This window comes from Dermochelys coriacea, chromosome 8 (genome assembly GCF_009764565.3).
Source record: "Dermochelys coriacea isolate rDerCor1 chromosome 8, rDerCor1.pri.v4, whole genome shotgun sequence".
NCBI lineage: Eukaryota > Metazoa > Chordata > Testudines > Dermochelyidae > Dermochelys > Dermochelys coriacea.
The window spans coordinates 109,203,246-109,225,211 of NC_050075.1; the positions used below are offsets into that span (position 1 = coordinate 109,203,246).

Consider the following 21,966-nt stretch of genomic DNA (forward strand, 5'->3'; position numbering starts at 1 on the left):
TGAGGTCCCAAGTTGGGGCCAGTTGTCGGACGTGTGGATATAGCCTGTCGAGACCTTTCAGGAAACGGTTGACCATAGGGTTGGCAAACACCGACTGGCCCTCTGAGCCTGGATGGAAGGCAGAGATGGTGGTCAAGTGAACTGTTACTGATGACCTGCACAGCCCCTGCTGCTTGAGATGGAGAAGGTAGGCTCTCTGCACAGGTACTACTGTGGAGAAGGATTTGGAAGAGCCCTCTGAGGGAAGGGATCAGAAGGAGACCCCATCAGCCGGAAGGCATGGGATGCATTGTCCTAGGGATGGTGGTTCCATGACCACCACTCCCAAGAGGAGGAGACGGGTGGTGGTGATTGGGGACTCCCTCCTAAGGGGGACAGAGTCACCTGTCTGCCGACCAGACCGGGAAACTCGAGAAGTGTGCTGCTTGCCTAGAGCTGGAATGCAGGATGTGACCGAGTGTCTGCCAAGATTGATGAAGAACTCGGACTGCTACCCCTTCCTACTTTTCCACAGGGACACCAATGACACCACCAAGAATGACCTTGAGCGGATCACTGCAGGCTACTTGGCTCTTGGAAGAAGGATAAAGGAGTTTGAAGCGCAAGTTGTGTTCTCGTCCATCCTCCCTGTTGAAGGAAAAGGCTCAGGTAGGAACCATTGAATTGTGAAGGTGAATGCGTGGTTATGCAGGTGGTGTCGGAGAGAGGGCTTTGGATACTTTGACCATGGAATGTTGTTCCGGGAAGAAGGATTGCTAGGAAGAGATGGGATCCACCTAACGAAGAGAGGGAAGAACATCTTTGCAGGCAAGCATGCTAAACTAGTGAGGAGGGCTTTAAACTAGGTCCACTGGGGGATGGTGACCTAAGCCCAGAGGTCAGTGGGGAAGTGGGATACCAGGAGGAAACACAAGGAGGAGGGTATAAGATGGGAAGCCTCCTGATTCAGAGTGAGAAAGTAGGGCAATTGGCTAGTTATCTTAAGTGCATGTACACGAACGCAAGAAGCCTGGGAAACAAGTGGGAAGAATTGGAAGTCCTGCCACAATCAAGGAACTATAATGTGATTGGAATAACAGAAACTTGGTGGGGCAATTCACATGACTGGTGCACTGTCATGGATGGGTATAAAGTTTTCAGGAAGGTCAGGGATGGGAGGAAAGGTGGAGGAGTTGTATTTTGTGTAAGAGAGCAGTATGACTGCTCAGAGCTCCAATATGAAACTGGAGAAAAGCCTTTTGAGAGTTTTTGGGTTAAGTTTAGAGGCAAGAGCAACAAGCGTGATGTTGTGGTGGGTGTGTGCTATAGACCACCAAATCAGAAGGATAAGGTAGATGAGGCTTTTTTCGGACAACTAACTGAAGTTTCCAGATCACAGGCCCTGGTTCTAATGGGGGACTTCAATCACCCTGACATCTGCTGGGAGAGCAATACAGCAATGCACAGACAATCCAGGAAGTTTCTGGAGAGTGTTGGGGACAACTTCCTGGTACAAGTGCTGGGGGAACCAACTAGTGGCTGTACTCCTCTTGACCTGCTGCTCATAAACAGGGAAGACTCGGTAGGGGAAGTAGAAGTGGGTGGCAACCTAGGCAGCAGTGATCATGAGATGGCTGAGTTCAGGATCCTGACAAAAGGAAGAAAGGAGAATAGCAAAATAAGGACCCTAGACTTCAGAAAAGCAGACTTAAACTCCTTTAGGGAACTGATGGGCAGGATCCCCTGGGAGGCTAATATGAGGGGGAAAGGAGTCCAGGAGAGCTGGCTGTATTTTAAAGAAGCCTTATTGAGGGTGCAGGAACAAACCATCCCGATGTTCAGAAATAATAGCAAATTTTGGCAGGCGACCAGCTTGGCTTAACAGTGAAATCTTCGGTGAGCTTAAACTGAAAACGGAAACTTACAAGAAATGGAAGTTTGGACAGATGACTAGGGAGGAGTATAAAAATATTGCTAGAGCATTGCAGGAGTGTAATCAGGAAGGCCAAGGCACAATTGGAGTTGCAGCTAGCAAGGGATGTGAAGGGTAACAAATGGGGGAGGCAACCTATTGGCGCTGATTCCATGGGTGTTCCGCGGCTGGAGCACCCACAGGGAAAAATTGGTGGGTGCAGAGCACCCACCAGCAGCTCTCTGCCTGCCCCAGCTCATCTCTGCCTCCGTTCAGCCTCCTCCCCTGAGCAGGCTGCAGGTTCCTGCTTCTCCCCCTCCATCCCAGCGCTTGCACCGCGAAACAGCTGTTTTGCGCAGCAAACCTGGGAGGGAGGGAGGGAGGGAGGGGAAGGAGAAGGAACGCGGCGCGTTTGGGGAAGAGGCGGGGCCAGGGCGGGGATTTGGGGAGGGATCCAATAGGGGCAGTGAGGGGGCGGAGTCGGGGTGGGGCGGTGCGAGCACCCACCAGCGTCAACAAAAGTTCGCGCCTGTAAGGCAACCTAGTGACAGATGATGAGGAAAAAGCTGAAATACTCAATGCTTTTTTTGCCTTGGTCTTCACAGACAAGGTCAGACTACTGCACTGGGCAACACAGTATGGGGAGGAGGTGAGCAGTCCTCAGTGGTGAAAGAACAGGTTAAGGACTATTTAGAAAAGCTGGACATGCACAAGCCCATGGGTCCAGATCTAATGCATCCAAAGGTGCTGAGGGAGTTGGCTGATGTGATTGCAGAGCAATTGGCCATTATCTTGAAAACTCATGGTGATCAGGGAAGGTCCCTGACGATTGGAAAAAGACAAATATAGTGCTCATATTTTAAAAAGGGAAGAAAGAGAACACAAGGAACTACAGACCAGTCAGCCTCACTTCAGTCCCTGGCAAAATCATGGAGCAGGTCCTCAAGGAATCCATTTTGAAGCACTTGGAGGAGAGGAAGGTGATCAGGAACAGTCAACATGGATTCACCAAGGACAAGTCATGCCTGACCAACGTGACTGCCTTCTATGATGAGATAAGTGGCTCTGTGGATATGGGGAAAACGATGCATGTGATATATCTTGACTTTAGCAAAGCTTTTGATAAGGTCTCCCACAGCATTCTTGCCAGCAAGTTAAGGTAATATGGATTGGATGAATGGACTATAAAGTGGATAGAAAGTTGGCTAGATTGTCGGTCTTAACAGGTAGTGATCAATGGCTCGATGTCTTGATGCCAGCTGGTATCAAGCGGAGTACCCCAGGGGTCGGTGCTGTGGCCAGTTTTATTCAACATCTTTATTAATGATCTGGATGATGGGATGGATTGCACCCTCAGAAAGTTTGCAGATGACACTACTATTCGGGGAGAGGTAGATATGCTGGAGGGTAGGGATGGGGTCCAGAGAGACCTAGACAAATTGGAGGATTGTGCCAAAAGAAATCTGATGAGGTTCAACAAGAACAAGTGCAGAGTCCTGCACTTAGGAAGGAAGAATCTCATGCACTGCTACAGGCTGGGGACCGACTGCCTAAGCAGCAATTCTGCGGAAAAGGTCCTGTGGATTACAGTGGATGAGAAGTTGGATATGAGTCAACAGTGTGCCCTTGTTGCCAAGAAGGCTAATGGCATATCGGGCTGCATTAGTAGGAGCATTGCCAGCAGATCGAAGGAAATGATTATTCCCCTCTATTCGGCACTGGTGAGCCCACATTTGGAGTATAGTGTCCAGTTTTGGGTCCCCCACTACAGAAAGGATGTGAACAATTTGGAAAGAGTCCAGCAGAAGGCAATGAAAATGATTAGGGGGTTGCGGCACATGACTTATGAGGAGAGGCTGAGAGAACTGGGCTTATTTAGTCTGCAGAAGGAAGAGTGAGGAGGGATTTGATAGCAGCCTTCAATTACCTGAAGGGAGGTTCCAAAGAGGATGGAGCTAGGCTGTTCTCAGCGGTGGCAGATGACAGAACAAGGAACAATGGTCTCAAGTTGCAGTGGGGGAGGTCTAGGTTGGATATTAGGAAACACTATTTCACTAGGAGAGTGGTGAAGCACTGGAATGGGTTATCTAGGGAGGTTGTGGAATCTTCATCTTTAGAGGTTTCTTAAGTCTGGCTTGACAAAGCCCTGGCTGGGATGCTTTAGTTGGTGTTGGTCCTGCTTTGAGCAGGGGATTGGACTAGATGACCTCTTCAGATCTCTTCCAACCGTAATATTCTATGATTCTAAGGTAACCCAGAATGAGTGGTATAGAGGTGAATGTTGGGGACGAATGATACTGCACTCACCAGATTGAGAATCTCTTCTACTTGGCAAGGTAGGTAGCCCTGGTGGAGGGTTTCCTACTGCCAAGGAGAAATTGTCTAACTGGGTCCGAGCAGGAAAGCTCCATGGGGTTCAGCCTTGGAGCTTCCATGTTGTGAGGTGCAACGTCTCAAGGTTTGTGTGCTGGAGACAGCCGTGATCATGAGTTATTGAGTCTGGGAGGAGTGAGAAGGTATTGGGGCTTCCACGGACATTTCCAGGAGAGCTGTATACCAGTGTTGGCGGGGCCAGGCTGGAGCTAACAATATCACTGAAGCCTCTTCCATCCATATCTTAAGGAGCACCTTGTGAACGAGATGGATGGGCAGGAACATGTAGAAAAGATGGCCTCCCTTCAAGTCGAGGGCAGCATACCAGTCCCCTCGATCCCAGGAAGAGACCATGCAGAAGAGACCATGCAGAACTTCAGTTTCCTTCTGAACTTGTTGAGCTCTTACAGGTCCAGGATGGGCCTGAGCCCGCCTTTGGCTTTTGGTATTAGGAAATACTGGGAATAGAAGCCCCTGCCCTTCAGCTCCTGAGGAACCTCTTACACTGCCCACAGTGAGAGAAGTGAGTGCACCTCCTGTATGAGGAGTTGCTTGTGAGAAGAGTCCCTGAAGAGGGATGAGGAACGGGGGTGGAAGGGCAGGAGGGCTGAGAACTGGAAGGAGTATCCTCTCTCTACTGTGTGGAGCACCAAGTGGTCTGAAGTGATACGGGCCCATGCAGGGTAGAAAGGGGATAGTCGGGAAGAGAAGGTAAGGCGGATTGGATCCAGTGCAAGTGTTGGTGCGCCGTCCTCATTCACACCTTCAAAAGACCTGCTTCTGGCTGGATGAAGGTTTGGATAGGACAGAGCCCTAGCGTGAGGACAGGTGCGGCCTCTTCCTGTCGCTCCTGTTTCTCCTCTGTGAGCCATCCTGCTGGTTCTGTGGTTGGAAGAACCACGGACGAGGTTACGGCCTAAAATGCCTCCGCTGTGTGGCAGGGCTGTGGAGGTCCAGCAATTTGAGGGTGGCTCTCGAGTCTTTTAGACTATGTAGCTTTTTATCCGTCTTTTCGGAAAATAGAGTTGCACTCTCAAAAGGGAGATCTTGAATGGTCTGCTGGACCTCATATGGCAGTCCTGATATCTAGAGCCAGGAGCCCCTTCTCATGGCAATCCCAGTAGACATCACCCATGTGAATGCTCTCTTCTCTCCATGCCCAAGGAGTCCTGCGGTGTTTGGGGATCCTGGGCACAAATGGTGTCGTGGCCCTTGATGCCAGAGTTGTATACATCGGTGCCAAGGCTGCCAGTGCCGAAGTTGTTGAAGCCAGAACCTATGGTGTTGGGGATGTCAGTGCCAAGGCTGTTGGTGCTAAGGACATCAGCGCTGATACCACTGGGGCTGGCGTAGACGACACTGATGCCGCTGGGGTTGGGATGGTGGCATCAGGGAGAGATGTAGCTACCCCTGATCCTGCCAATGCCGATGGTGCCGGAGGTGGTATGAAAGTGGCATAGGCCACCACTGCCGTCCTGGAATGTAACCCTTGGTTCTGACCTTGGCCTTTGTGAAAGGCCCAAGGAGTTCAAAAGGGCCACTGTGCTGGGGGCTGCCACTGCATGGGCATTGGTGCTAGATAAGGGTGCGGGTCTCGTGATGACCCAGACCATCTACTTCTGCTCCTACAAGATCGATAGGAGACCAACTCCAACTCCAAGGTCTCCAAAAAGAGGACCACAGAGGAGTGGTACTCTGAGGCACCAATGACAGGTTTCAGAGTAGCAGCTGTGTTAGTCTGTATTCGCTCACAAAAGCTTATGCTCAAATAAATTTGTTAGTCTCTAAGGTGCCACAAGTACTCTTTTTCTTTCTGAGGCACCAAGGGTCCACACTGAGGGCTTGAGGACCAATGAGGCTGCTGCCCCTGTTCTGGCACTGGGGAGTGGTGCACCGGGGATGGAGACTGCTGGGACGTCATTGCGGGCTTTCCCCTTGATGGTGCTGGAGGAGTCACTGGTGCCAATGACCTATCCCGTCTAGGTGGGGAGAACGATGCCGTGAGCTGGAGCAGTTCCCAGGCTGCCTCAAATACCTCCGGGGTCGATGGGAGGTGTAGTTGTTGGCTCAGCCTTGGCAAGCGAGAATCGTCTGGACTCAACCGCCCTTCTACAGGGGCAGGAGTTGACGCGACTGTCTCTGGGGCTGAGGTAATGTGGCCCGACTCGGGTCTCACAACAGCTGGCTCCTTGGGTCTAGCCGGGGTGGGGTGGGGGTGGGGGGCTGCGGGGAAATGACTCCTCTCTGGCCTCCTATTATTCTGTGGCACTGGGGATTGAGACCTGTGCCTACCTGCGGCATGTGAGCCTTAAATGGAGCCATGACAGTGCTGAGAGTCCTTGTCCTTTCTTGGCACCGATCCCCATGCCAACGGTGCTGGGGCACTGCATACCAAGGAGGAGATACTTGGTGCCAGGTCCGCCAACTCGGGGTCAGATTAGGACGGGAGTGCTACTTCCATTAGTAGGAGCTTCAGGCACTGAGCTCTATCTTTCAGTGTCCTGGGGCAAAACCCCCTGCAGATCCTACAGTGATCCTTTTGATGGCTCTCTCCCAAACACTTCCAACACGAAGTGTGAGGATCGCTTCTGGGCATTTACTTGCCATTGACCTCACAGGCTTTGAAGCCAGGAGAATGCGGCATGCCCTAGCACTGGGATAGCACAGGAGGGGAAACCCCTCCAAAAGAAACTTAAGAACTAAGTAAAGTATCTACTAACTACTTAACATTAACTACAAAACTAATGAAGAACTATATACAGACTGCCAAATGCACTTGTCACAACAAGACCAAGGGGAAGTTCCAGCTAATCATCACTGGCAGTAAGAAGGAACTGAGGGGTTGGTGGATTGATAGGGCCCTATATTGAGTGCCATGATGGCACCACTCCAGGGGGCGTCCGGACCGACCCAATAGATACTGCTAGGGGAAATATCTTCCAGCTACCGTACACACGCACACACCTGATTGGAATTGACATGAACAAGCATTCGAAGAAGAACTGGCAGACTCATAGTTGAAAACCAGACCAGTTCACCTGTATGTTAGTTTTGCTCAAAATAGGTATTAATCTTGTAAGAATGTATTTAGTGTTTAGAATCTACAAAAGGCTTGTAAGTTGCTGCATGCATTAATCTCACTTGTAATGTCTGTATACCCTGCCATAGGAAAATATGTACGTTTTGCTTTGTAACTTTGAAAATGTTTGCACTAAACTTGTGAATCCAGAAATGGAAATCATCACCCCAGCCCGTCCAGGAGAACTATCAGAATTTAACCATTATAAGACGAAAACCTTTTTTAATTTCCCCATCCACCCGTGGAGAAGTACATGCAGAAGGCATCTTCGCATCACTTTGAATGCTGGAAGAGGGAAATAAAAAGAGGTGATGTGAAGATTTTTCATCTCTTTGCTGTTTGAACTCTCACAGGGCCAATCACCAAACTGAAGCCAGAGATCCCCAAGGGTTGTCTCCTGGGTCCACTCTGAAAGACACTTTGAATAGACAGCTCTCTACAACTCTGTCACTCTTAGGATTTAGATGGTAACTCATTTGTGTATATATGTTTGCTTGTTTTAAGCTGTAAATAACTTATTTCTCTTTCCTAGTGAATAAACCTTTAGAAAGTTTAACACAGGATTGGCTACAGGCATTGTATTTGGCATATGATATATGATACCAATTGATCTAGGCTAAGTAAGTGGTCTCTTGGGACTGGAAGCAATCTGCATATTGTGTGATTTTTGGTGTAGGTGACCATTTATCACTAAGTCCAGTTGTATGGATGGCCAGATAGACTAGAGAGTCTTAGGAGACTGTCTGGGACTCCATGATTAGATTTTTATAGTGATCCAGGAGTTCACATTTGTTACTGGCTTAGTAAAAATTTAATTATAGAACTTACCTCAAGCTGGTTGTATCTGCCCTGTTTTTGACAGTCTGCCCCGAGGTAGGCACTCACTGTCGTGAGCCACTCAAGACAGTGTGACAGGTGGGAAGTAGTTCTACTAAAACAGTAACTACAAGACAGCCCTAAATAAAAGGGCATTCAATCTGGAAGCCTTTATCGAAGAGTAATGACTAGTAAATATGTGGACTGAGTGGCAGGGAGCTACCCTACAGAAATAGGGACATTCTTCAAACAGGCAGCAGAGGCTTCTTGAGCTCTAAGGTGGATCTAACCAGACTAACTCAGGGCATGGCCTGATACAGATGGAGACTCAGTTAGATAATCCCTGAGTGGATACTGCCTGACCCTTAATCCTCTCTGTAAAGGCATAAACAGTCTAGGTGTGTTCCTGCATAATTTTGTCCTGTCAATGTAAAGACACAATGGTCTTAACTATATCAAATGTGTGAAGTTTAGCTTCCCCAAGGAAAAATGAGGCTTGGAGAAGAAACCCAGGAAATAAATACATTGGTACATATATAATTCTAAAAAAAAATATTTCAGCAGGAACTTGGGGTGAGACCTGGCAGTGATCCTGTCCTTAACAGAGGCAGGAGGTCACGGCAGCATGCTGCACAGCTGGAAACAGATAAGCATGGGAGGCTGGGGCCACCAGAGAGAAGAGAAGCAGGAGGAATTCCACTCAGCTAGAAATTTCAAATCAATACCAGGTTCTCAACATGGAAACTCTGGAAGATACCTCTCAAGATCCAGCAGGTCCAAGGAAACAGAGAGATGTATGGGACACATATGTGGATGGCAGCTCAGCCCAACGAGTAAGAAAATCAAGCCTGTGTACAAAGAGTTCTCCACCCATCCAAAGAAGACAGACAATTCTTGTTGGAAATTCAATACAGTACTCAGAAGAATCAAAAGAACATTCTGCAATGGACAGGTGGACAACTGGACAATATGCTATCTTCTAGGAGCCAAGACACAAGACATCACTCTAAGATTGGATAGACTTCTGAAGTTGAGAGGGAAGGATTCACTGGTGATGGTTCACATTGGTACTAATGACACTGCATTGTGAGATATCTCACAGATACTAGATGACTCCACAAAAAGAAAAGGAGTACTTGTGGCACCTTAGAGACTAACAAATTTATTAGAGCATAAGCTTTCGTGAGCTACAGCTCACTTCATCGGATGCATCCGATGCTCTAATGCTCTAATAAATTTGTTAGTCTCTAAGGTGCCACAAGTACTCCTTTTCTTTTTGCGAATACAGACTAACACGGTTGCTACTCTGAAACCTGATAGATGACTTCAGAGAACTTGGAAGTGTGCTAAAGAAGAATGTCCAAGCGATCACCTGAAATCATTCCTGTTCCATGAGTGAAGAAAGACAAGAGGCAGAAGATTCTGGAAGTAAACCATTGGCTAGGTAAGTGATGGAAGATAGAGCGTTTTGTTTTTGTGGAACATTGGTACACCTATGGGGAGAGAGGACTGTATAGTTTAGATCTCCTCCTCCTCAGCAGAAGGCAGCGAACCAGCTGAGCGGCAGCGAACCAGCTGAGCAGCGGGGACAGCAGAGCAGCTCACAGCAGGAGTTTGCCTGGGACTGGTAAGTATCCGAGTGTGTGTGTTTGCTTGCTGAGGAAGTATCCGAGCGTGTGTTTGCTGGGAGGGCAGGGAGAGAGCCTGAGTGAGTGTCTGATTGGCTGCAAGCCTGCAGGGGGCGGGCATTAGGGTGTCTGTGTGTTTGCGTCAGGGAAGCCTGGCTGTTTGAAAATAGCCAGAGCCTCGCGAACCAGCTGAGCGGCAGCGAACCAGCGGAGCAGCGGGGACAGCAGAGCAGCTCACAGCAGGAGTTTGCCTGGGAGTTCGCCTGGAGTGAGCCCAGTGAGGCTTACATCTTGCCAACGTCTCTGAGGAAGCTCATAGTAGGTAGGTGATATGGAAGGGGGGGGTTCAGCTGTTGTGACCTGCACTGGATGTGCCATGTTTGTCTTTCTTTCACAGGACAGAAGCGACTTTGTCTGTACAAAGTGCAAGCTGGTCTCCATATTGGAAGAGAAGATTGAAGGTCTGGAGCAACAGGCAACGACCCTGCGTTGTATACGAGAGACTGAGGATTTTCTGGACCAAACTCAGGATAGGCTTCTAGGGGCACAAAGCTCTAAAGATATAGAGCAGGTTGCACAGAGGAGCCAAGAGGCCAGTGAAGAAGCTTGGCAACATGTGACCTCCAGAAGAGGTAAGCGGAATGTCCGGGTTCCAGTAACACAGACACAGGTAACTAACCGCTTTCATGTTCTCTCCACAGGTACCATTGCGGAGAATGGACCAGATGATATGTCTGGGGGGAGAAAGCAGAAGGAGACTCCGCTGGTTGGGAGGCATGAGATGCGATGTCCTGAGGTTGGGGGTTCCACGACCACCACTCCCAAGAGGAGAAGGCGGGTGGTGGTGGTCGGGGACTCTCTCCTCCGGGGGACTGAGTCATCTATCTGCCGCCCTGACCGGGAAAACCGAGAAGTCTGCTGCTTGCCAGGGGCTAAGATTCGTGATGTGACGGAGAGACTGCCGAGACTCATCAAGCCCTCGGATCGCTACCCCTTCCTGCTTCTCCACGTGGGCACCAATGATACTGCCAAGAATGACCTTGAGCGGATCACTGCGGACTACGTGGCTCTGGGAAGAAGGATAAAGGAGTTGGAGGCGCAAGTGGTGTTCTCGTCCATCCTCCCCGTGGAAGGAAAAGGCCTGGGTAGGGACCGTCGAATCGTGGAGGTCAACGAATGGCTACGCAGGTGGTGTCGGAGAGAAGGCTTTGGATTCTTTGACCATGGGATGGTGTTCCATGAAGGAGGAGTGCTGGGCAGAGACGGGCTCCATCTTACGAAGAGAGGGAAGAACATCTTTGCCAGCAGGCTGGCTAACCTAGTGAGGAGGGCTTTAAACTAGGTTCACCGGGGGAAGGAGACCAAAGCCCTGAGGTAAGTGGGAAAGCGGGATACCGGGAGGAAGCACAGGCAGGAAGGTCTGTGAGGGGAGGGCTCCTGCCTCATACTGGGAATGAGGGGCGATCAACAGGTTATCTCAAGTGCTTATATACAAATGCACAAAGCCTTGGAAACAAGCAGGGAGAACTGGAGGTCCTGGTGATGTCAAGGAATTATGACGTGATTGGAATAACAGAGACTTGGTGGGATAACTCACACGACTGGAGTACAGTCATGGATGGTTATAAACTGTTCAGGAAGGACAGGCAGGGCAGAAAAGGTGGGGGAGTAGCACTGTATGTAAGGGAGCAGTATGACTGCTCAGAGCTCCGGTACGAAACTGTGGAAAAACCTGAGTGTCTCTGGATTAAGTTTAGAAGTGTGTGCAACAAGAGTGATGTCATGGTGGGAGTCTGCTATAGACCACCGGACCAGGGGGATGAGGTGGATGAGGCTTTCTTCCGGCAACTCACGGAAGCTACTAGATCGCATGCCCTGATTCTCATGGGTGACTTTAATTTTCCTGATATCTGCTGGGAGAGCAATACAGCGGTGCATAGACAATCCAGGAAGTTTTTGGAAAGCGTAGGGGACAATTTCCTGGTGCAAGTGCTAGGGGAGCCAACTAGGGGGAGCGCTTTTCTTGACCTGCTGCTCACAAACCGGGTAGAATTAGTGGGGGAAGCAAAAGTGGATGGGAATCTGGGAGGCAGTGACCATGAGTTGGTTGAGTTCAGGATCCTGACGCAGGGAAGAAAGGTAAGCAGCAGGATACGGACCCTGGACTTCAGGAAAGCAGACTTTGACTCCCTCAGGGAACAGATGGCCAGGATCCCCTGGGGGACTAACATGAAAGGGAAGGGAGTCCAGGAGAGCTGGCTGTATTTCAAGGAATCCCTGTCGAGGTTACAGGGACAAACCATCCCGATGAGTCGAAAGAATAGTAAATATGGCAGGCGACCAGCTTGGCTTAATGGTGAAATCCTAGCGGATCTTAAACATAAAAAAGAAGCTTACAAGAAGTGGAAGGTTGGACATATGACCAGGGAAGAGTATAAAAATATTGCTCGGGCATGTAGGAAAGATATCAGGAGGGCCAAATCGCACCTGGAGCTGCAGCTAGCAAGAGATGTCAAGAGTAACAAGAAGGGTTTCTTCAGGTATGTTGGCAACAAGAAGAAAGCCAAGGAAAGTGTGGGCCCCTTACTGAATGAGGGAGGCAAGCTAGTGACAGAGGATGTGGAAAAAGCTAATGTACTCAATGCTTTTTTTGCCTCTGTTTTCACTAACAAGGTCAGCTCCCAGACTGCTGTGCTGGGCATCACAAAATGGGGAAGAGATGGCCAGCCCTCTGTAGAGATAGAGGTGGTTAGGGACTATTTAGAAAAGCTGGACGTGCACAAGTCCATGGGGCCGGACGAATTGCATCCGAGAGTGCTGAAGGAATTGGCGGCTGTGATTGCAGAGCCCTTGGCCATTATCTTTGAAAACTCGTGGCGAACGGGGGAAGTCCCGGATGACTGGAAAAAGGCTAATGTAGTGCCCATCTTTAAAAAAGGGAAGAAGGAGGATCCTGGGAACTACAGGCCAGTCAGCCTCACCTCAGTCCCTGGAAAAATCATGGAGCAGGTCCTCAAAGAATCAATCCTGAAGCACTTAGAGGAGAGGAAAGTGATCAGGAACAGTCAGCATGGATTCACCAAGGGAAGGTCATGCCTGACTAATCTAATCGCCTTTTATGATGAGATTACTGGTTCGGTGGATGAAGGGAAAGCAGTGGATGTATTGTTTCTTGACTTTAGCAAAGCTTTTGACACGGTCTCCCACAGCATTCTTGTCAGCAAGTTAAGGAAGTATGGGCTGGATGAATGCACTATAGGGTGGGTAGAAAGCTGGCTAAATTGTCGGGCTCAACGGGTAGTGATCAATGGCTCCATGTCTAGTTGGCAGCCGGTGTCAAGTGGAGTGCCCCAGGGGTCGGTCCTGGGGCCCGTTTTGTTCAATATCTTCATAAATGATCTGGAGGATGGTGTGGATTGCACTCTCAGCAAATTTGCGGATGATACTAAACTGGGAGGAGTGGTAGATACGCTGGAGGGGAGGGATAGGATACAGAAGGACCTAGACAAATTGGAGGATTGGGCCAAAAGAAATCTAATGAGGTTCAATAAGGATAAGTGCAGGGTCCTGCACTTAGGATGGAAGAATCCAATGCACCGCTACAGACTAGGGACCGAATGGCTCGGCAGCAGTTCTGCGGAAAAGGACCTAGGGGTGACAGTGGACGAGAAGCTGGATATGAGTCAGCAGTGTGCCCTTGTTGCCAAGAAGGCCAATGGCATTTTGGGATGTATAAGTAGGGGCATAGCGAGCAGATCGAGGGACGTGATCGTTCCCCTCTATTCGACACTGGTGAGGCCTCATCTGGAGTACTGTGTCCAGTTTTGGGCCCCACACTACAAGAAGGATGTGGATAAATTGGAAAGAGTACAGCGAAGGGCAACAAAAATGATTAGGGGTCTAGAGCACATGACTTATGAGGAGAGGCTGAGGGAGCTGGGATTGTTTAGTCTGCAGAAGAGAAGAATGAGGGGGGATTTGATAGCTGCTTTCAACTACCTGAAAGGGGGTTTCAAAGAGGATGGCTCTAGACTGTTCTCAATGGTAGCAGATGACAGAACGAGGAGTAATGGTCTCAAGTTGCAATGGGGGAGGTTTAGATTGGATATTAGGAAAAACTTTTTCACTAAGAGGGTGGTGAAACACTGGAATGCGTTACCTAGGGAGGTGGTAGAATCTCCTTCCTTAGAGGTTTTTAAGGTCAGGCTTGACAAAGCCCTGGCTAGGATGATTTAACTGGGACTTGGTCCTGCTTTGAGCAGGGGGTTGGACTAGATGACCTTCTGGGGTCCCTTCCAACCCTGATATTCTATGATTCTATGATTCTATGATTCTAAGGGGAACCAATCTCCCTGGGACAGGCTGGCTAGAGTAATCAGGATGGGGTTAAACTAATAGCAAAATGGGAAAGTAAAATGAGGGAAGATATAAGCGCTCAATTATCACAAAATTGAGATGTTGAGAACAGAATGAATCTAACATTCTGGGACCAAAGGACATGAAGAGAAGCAATTTTACAATTGCCTACGCACCAATGCTAGGAACCTGGGTAACAAACAAGAGAAACTGGATTTACAAGAAAAATTCAATCTAGCTGGTATTACTGAAAACAGATGGGATGATTTGCAGGATTGAAATGTTAAAATGAATGGTTATAACCTATTTAGGAAGGATCAACTGGGCAAAAGGGGAGGGGGAGTGGCACTTTATGTCAAGAATGGCATTACCTGTTTCTGAGTCACTGATAACTCAGAAGAAAATAATTTTGAATGCTTATGAATCAAAGTCCTAACAGAGAAAGCATAAGATGAGGTAATGATTGGTGTCTACTACAAACCACCAAATCACAAGAAGGAACAGGATGACTGCCTCCTTACACATATATCTATAAGGTATAGGGAAAAAATATGTGATCATGAGGGACTTCAATTTGAGTGATGCATGCTGGAGGTCTCATGCTGCCATATTATAACAGCCTTGGAATTTCTAGACATTATAGATGTCAATTTCCTAACTCAAAAAGTGTTGCCGCCAACACAGGGGAATTCTTTATTAGACCTTGTCCTAACAGATAAAGAGGAACTGATCACAGAACTAAGAATTAATGGTACGTTAGGTACAAGTGGTCATGATCACATTTATAATTTGCAAGCAGAATAAAGTCCAGACCAGTAATATATCTACTCAGTGCTTTGAGAGGGCCAATTTCACAAAGCTGAAAACAATTATGAGCCAAATCAGCCAGAAGGAAGAATTTAATAAGAAAAATGTGAATCATAATTGGGAATCATTTAAGACTGCTTACTAGAAGAAAAAGGCTGTGCTGATTAAAAAAACCAGTCTGGTTTAGAGGAGAAGTGAAGGCACCTATAAAAATAACAAAATAATATATAGCAAAAGGAAGAAAGGGGAAATTGATAGTAATGAAATAAGGCCGTACATTTTTGAAAGTAAGGATAATTAACCATTGGAACAATTTAACAATGGTCATGGTGGATTCTCCATCACTCTTAATATTTAAATCAAGAATGTATGTTTTTATAAAAAAGCTCTAGGAATTATTTCGAGGAAGTTTTATTGCCTGTGTTATACAGGAGGTCAGATTAGATGATCACAGTGGACCCTTCTGGCCTGGGAATCCTTGCGAGGCAGAACCAAGACCGCCCGTCCTGGGCTATCCTTCCATCCCACTCACTCAGAAAGTGATAACTCTCTGGACTTCCTCCCTGGAGACATGGATCCTACCAAAGTCACTTACTCTGAGGGCTTCTTCCCTGAAGTCGTTACCCCAATCTGGTTCTCCCCAGGTTGGATCCTTATTCCCAGTCTACCTTCAGGCTATTTGCTTGGAGGCTAGCTTTTTCCCAAGCCTGTCATAGGAGACTGCTTCTCCCCTGCTATCCTTTCCTTTCAGGCCCATTCACAAGAAACAACCTCCCTCCTACAGCTTTCCTCCCCATCTTATTTCTCCCACCCCTTTATGGAAATCGTCCAACTCTCCCCCAGCTGCATCTGATAATTGAATGGAGCCACCTGATTGCCAGCCAATCAGGATCAGCTGGGAGGTAACACATCTTTCACAGGTGAAACTGAGGCCAACTCCCCTTAAAGGACAGCCAGCCTGTGACACACATACATAGCAACATATATATATTTTAAAAATCCTACCAAAACAAAACACTCCACTGCACACACACTTCCTGCCCCCACAGGGAAAAGATGACAGATGTTAGTCATGTTGCTTAACGCACTACTGGAAGACATTCAGATACTACACTGATGAACGCAACATAAGAACCTATGTAGATTACAGCAGGCTTCTCTGGTGCCAAAACAGACTTCAGTATGAAGGAAGCCACAGTTACAGCACTATCCAGAGGCAGCAACAAAGTCTGGGCACAGAGGGAACCCCAGGATCAGCAGACTCTGAGGATGAAGCAAGCCATTCCTGCACAAGAATAGCTAGAGCCAGGCTGCAGAAGATCCTCTGACTTGGGGCTGATTGAAGATGCTGATCCTGTCATCAAAGACTTTCATTTCCCAACTTTAGGGAACTTGGAAGCTGATGAAGACCAACTGGTTTCCTACACAGGAATGCAGCCTTGTCTATGATCTAGCTTGTAAGACCTTCTACATAAGGAATGTATGTCTGTCCTTTCAGGCCCAAGACAAAGGCCTGATACAGTGAAAATTGGTCCAGATAAACAGACAATTCTGTGTGGTACATAAATTAGTGGATATGTGGGCTAGGAAACATACCACATATACTCAGTCTTTTGCTCTGAGTTGGACATGACCAGTCAGAATCATCCTAAGAACTGGAATCCCCAATAGCACAGAATCTAGTAAGACTACCTATATCTAATACAGCTTTAAATAATAAGCAAAAACTCCGGTAGAAAAAACCAAAGATCTGCAACTAGCTAAGAAAAGAAAGGAACTGAGGTGGTTGGGAATGCATGCCCTCCTCATAACCTTTGCTCTGAATGTTTATATAATCCCAGGGAACACAGGTTTCTTAGAAGGTTCCTGAAACTCGATGATGCCATGGAGGCCAATCCCAAAAGTGGGACTATACAGAGGCTACCTTGATGGAGAATGACTTTGTCGTTAATTCTCTGTGTGACCTTGGACAAGTCACTTCCCCTTCTATAAATGCTGACCAACCTCTTATGGAACAGTGAGGATTAATATCTGTAGAGTGACTGAAAGATGAAGATGACTATAGAAGTATTGAGTATTATTATTACCTGGAGCAGATGTAAAACAAAAGGGCTCTTAAACTGAAACAGTTAATGTCTGACAACTGCAGCCTCTTAATTGCTTGGAGAAGCCTCTTCTGCCCCATTCACAGTCTCTCACCTACCCGGATTTCTCGATTCTCCCTGTAACCTTCCTTCTCTTCAGTCTTTTCAAATAGTAGAACAATTCCTGGCCCAGCTGAGCACGCAAAACCTTTGGAATAAGCAGCAATGGCAGAGATTTGAGGCAAGGAAGCCTGCTGTTGGTCAACAGCTTCACAGAGCATCTCACTGGAGAGATCAGGGGAACTGGCAGTAGGAAATTCAATGAGGCTAAAACGGGAAGAAAGTTATTAAAATCAGCAATAACCAGAGAAACCCAATTTAGTCACAATTAGGGCAATATAGAAAAGCCTCCATTCATTCTTTCCCTAATAACACCTGAGGGACCTAGTTTCTTCTGTGAAGGATCTTTACACATGAGATTGACTCTATCAATAATGACCAGGAAGATTTACCTCTCAGATTCATGTGCCAGCTCATCCTTTTCCACTTCACTGGGACGTTCTTTGCGTTCTATACTTGTCTCCCAGCGTAGATCTCCAGACTCAAAGAGAAAGAGTTTGCCTGTGTCAGTGCCGACCATAACCCTGTCCTCGGTGAGCCAGGCATGGGACAAGTAGTTCTGAGGCTCTCCCCTCTGAAAGTTGGTCTGTTTCAAGGTCCCCTCAGTGTATCTGAAAAGTTTAAAAATGCCATTTCCAGTGATACAAACCTGGGTGTTATCCTGGGGATTGAAGCTCACCTGGAAAGCAGAAAAGAGAAAAAAGTTATTTTTACACAACTATGTTCATGCATTTATTCTACCAATAAATAAAGAGACATGATCCCTGCCCTAAAGAGCTTACAAAATAAGATACAGGACCACAAGGAATGACAAAAAAGTCACAGAAATATATGGAAAGGACAAAGATTACAATAGGAAGAGATAAACTGTTGTACTTGCACATCCTGCATATTCCATTTTCCTCTTTTCTGAGTTGTATGCATAGCTTTTACATATCATAATTATTTTTATAAAATTAAGAGTTTTGCTGGATATTTACTCCCTCAGAGAGCAGAAGAGGTAACCTGCATTGAAAGGCTAACAGAAAGGAAGGGGATTTGAAGGACACAGAGGTATCTCTCCTCAAGGAAGATAGTAGACAGGGAACTGAAAGCATGAGAAAAGCTTTTTCCATCTGGTATATTAAATATACCACTCAGCAAAACTGTGGGGTAGTGTGCTTCTTGGAGACCCTGAATGGAGAGATTATTAATTGACAGTGATACCAGGTAGAGTTTCTGAGTCCCAGGAAGTGCTATTCCTATACAATGTAGCTCTTTACTTTGCATAGTTATTGTTAATCCTGCTGAAGGGTGAAGGAGCAGACAGAGATATTCCTTTGTGGAATGCTCATAGCAGGGTTTACCCAGTATGGCTAAGTCTTTTGCACTGCCTCAGTTTCTCCTTCTTCCCCAGTTAATCAGACTTTATATTGCAGTTGTCTCTCTCAATAACCCTCCCCTCTCCAGGTGTCTAGTTTACTAACAAAGTTTAAAACACAAATCTTTCCCCCAAACTTTGTGGCTGGCTCACAATCCTTGGTGCAGGGTTCTTATCTTGTCTCTGTTAAATATGTGATCTCTCCCAGGCCTTCTACTTAGGAATCCTAAAGGAAACCTGTTATCACCCGCTCCCTCCCTGCCTGCCAGCTAGCCACTCTTTCTGACTGAACTCAGGCTGCCCTTATATTCCCCAGCAGGTCTGGTTTCTAGTCATATACTCCCATCACATTATCCCTGCTGACATTCCCTTCACCTGGGAAGGTGAATTAAACTTGACACTGAAAAGGCAGAGTGCCAACCCCATGAAAGGGTCAGCTCACCCTGTGATATAGAGCAAAGAGTCTTCAGTCAACTCTTGCTGCACTTGAGTCCCAGAGTTCCCATGCTCCCTGATATTTCATGTTTTACACAAGCTTGCTAAAGTGTTTAGGATAAGCTATATGATTCCATATTTGCAAGTTAATTTTTTGTTAGATTTTTGTAAATATTACAGATGCCAGGGTAATTCTTAAACAGTTTTATTGAACACCCTTGCAAAATGTATTATTTATTCATTATTATTGGTATTATTATTATTTATTTTATTATTAACAACACCGTAGGTATGCATGACTGTACATGCCAATTAAAATCTGGCATGATCCATCATGGATCAAATTGTAAGACTGAGGCCCAAATCAGCAAAAACAGATGGAGAGAAAATAACAAAAAAACAAGCTGCAGGTAAGTGAAGGATGAGATTTATGCAGAATACAATCCGAATATTACTTTGTGTTATGGTGTAACAATCACATTAGTTCCATTTTCATGTTTTGAATTTTTAAAAATATTTGTATTGCATTTACTTTTCAAAATTCTTTCATACGCAACAAGATCAGGGGTGGGAAAATTTTTTGGCCTGAGGGCCACATCTGGATATGGAAATTGTATGGCGGGCCATGGATGCTCTATGGGGTGTATCATGGGGAAGCTCTATTAGTGATGTTACCAAGGTGGAGGGAGAGGGGACTCTTGGGGTGTAGCACGGGGGAGGGGGGGCTCTACAGGGGTGCTACCAGGGACTCCTAGGGGCCCTGCTGGTAGTGACACCAAGGTGGCTATACCCAGCACCACCACCACGGGCCGAGGCACCCTAGGTGGGACGGGTGCGGCCCCCGGGCAGTTTCGAGGCTCTTGAGGGTGGGGCGGTAGAAAACCAGGAGAGGATTGGGCGCGCTGCCACGTTGGGGTAGGGGGCTGCCACGTAGGAACTGGTTCCCATCCAGGAAACAGTGCAGTGAAGTAGTGCCTGCGCAGTGCGGCTCTGCGTGCTGGAAGATGGTGCTCATCAAGGGAATTGTGAGTCAGGGGCTGGGGAGTGCCGAGTGGGCAGAGCGGGGCAAGCCCCCGACCCCGCTCCCCAGCGGGAGCTAGAGGGCTGGATAAAAATGTCGGACGGGCTGGAAGTGGCCTGCAGGCCGTAGTTTGCCCACCCCTGAACTAGATAGTTCATCTGTTCTCCGCTAAGGTCAATACACAGGAACATACCTGGCTCATTTACACTCATGTACACTCCAGAGAGTGTACAGAGCATTTTAAATCATGAAATTTTTAATCATGAATAAAATCAGCAAACAGGAACATAAGAACATAAGAATGGCCCTATTGGGTCAGACCAAAGGTCCATCTAGCCCAGTATTCTGTCTTCTGACAGTCGCCAGTGCCAGGTGCCCCAGAGGGACTGAACAGAACAGGTAATGATCAAGTGATCCATCCTTGGTCGCTCATTCCCAGCTTCTGGCAAATAGAGGCTAGGGACACCATTCGTGCCCATCCTGGCTAATAGCCATTGATGGACATATCCTTCATGAATGTATCTAGTTCTTTTTTAAACCCTGTTATGGTCTTTTTTGAACCCTGTTACGGTTCAAGAACCTGATTTAAATAATCAGTTTTAATCTTGTATTGAATTTGTACTTTTTATTGATTCTCATTGGTTGATAACCATTAAACCATGTTGCTTTGCAACTAAATATACCCTTACACTAAATTTGGTACTTCTTTCTGCTAATCAGAACAATACCCTATAACTATCTCTATCAACATTTAAGTAGTTTCAAAAAATGTGAGAGCTACGGCCCCTCTGCCCCGCCCTCCGGTTCAGGCGCCACTGCTGTAAGATATGAATACATCATCCTACTTCTTTCAAAATACATAACAGAAATATTAATTGAATACTTCTGCCTGTTCTGCATGATGATTGACAATTTCACTATCATTGTCTAGTATTAGGCATAAATCATTGCTAAGATTTAGCTTAGGTGATATCTTTAGCTTTCCTTATCAATTGCCTGCATTTCCTAATTTCAAATTTGTACTCATTGCTCTAAAATGCTCCATTTTTCCATCAGTTATATACCTCTATATAAATTTATATTTCATTCCTGTTTTCCCTTATCCTCTTTTTTAAACTTATTTAATTATTGTAGCATGAGGATATGGGGGCATCTTATACAGCATTTTTTAAACCTCCCAATTATCATTCACAGTAGCATGAAGATATGGGGGCATCTTATACAGCATTTTTTAAACCTCCCAATTATCATTCACATTTTTATGCTTACATTTTCCCTTCCACTCAGTTTTTCCCATGGTTGTTTTCAGATTTGAGAAATTGGCAATTTTAAAGCACTAAGTATATATATGTATATATAATACATATATATATATATTGCTGGCTAGGGTTGAATTTTTTGCACTTAACCAATGAAATTAGATAGTAATCACCTGCACCAAGGCAACCATTAATTTTTATGACAGTGATTAGTTCATCTTTATCCATCAGAATGAGGTCTAATATAAAATTACTTTTTACTTTGTACTAAAATTACTTTGTTAGAAAGCCAGCATCTATTATTTTTAGAACTCCAAGAATGTTTTACTAGAGGTAAAACGAGACCTCCAGCATGTCCTCAAGCCTGAATTTCCCCATGACAATGCATTTTTTCTTTCTAACATTACAGAAAAATGTTTAAGGAGCTGCTTATCCTGTTCCCTTGTCTGATGTGGTCTCTATAACAAATCCCCACCATATTCAATCTTGTGATTTAATCAGTTAGAACATTTATCCATAAGCCTTCCAGGACCTGTTCTTCTGAAATGTCAGTAACTCTAAAGCAGGTAATTGGATCTTTGATGTAGAGTGCCACCACCCCCTTCTGTCCACTTTATCTTTCCTAATTATAGACTATCACTATTTTATGGAATTTTATGTTAGTTTTTCCCCTTGCTTGGAGGCTTACACGTGGGACATACCAGATGATTGTTTGAGTCTTTTGTCTCTAGTTAGTT

General features: G+C 46.4%; 1 protein-coding gene across 6 annotated transcripts in view; it reads right to left on the reverse strand.

The window, feature by feature from the left end:
- Nucleotides 1-21,966, reverse strand: part of CFAP57 (cilia and flagella associated protein 57) — a 146,218-nt gene that overhangs the window by 109,747 nt on the left and 14,505 nt on the right. For all 6 annotated transcript variants that reach the window (XM_038412189.1, XM_043491334.1, XM_043491336.1 and 3 more), the window contains 2 exons: nucleotides 17,547-17,833; nucleotides 17,154-17,361 (listed from right to left, as the gene is read on the reverse strand). In XM_038412189.1, coding sequence (XP_038268117.1) covers nucleotides 17,154-17,361; nucleotides 17,547-17,833 — 495 coding nt within the window. The remainder of the gene's footprint in view (nucleotides 1-17,153; nucleotides 17,362-17,546; nucleotides 17,834-21,966) is intronic.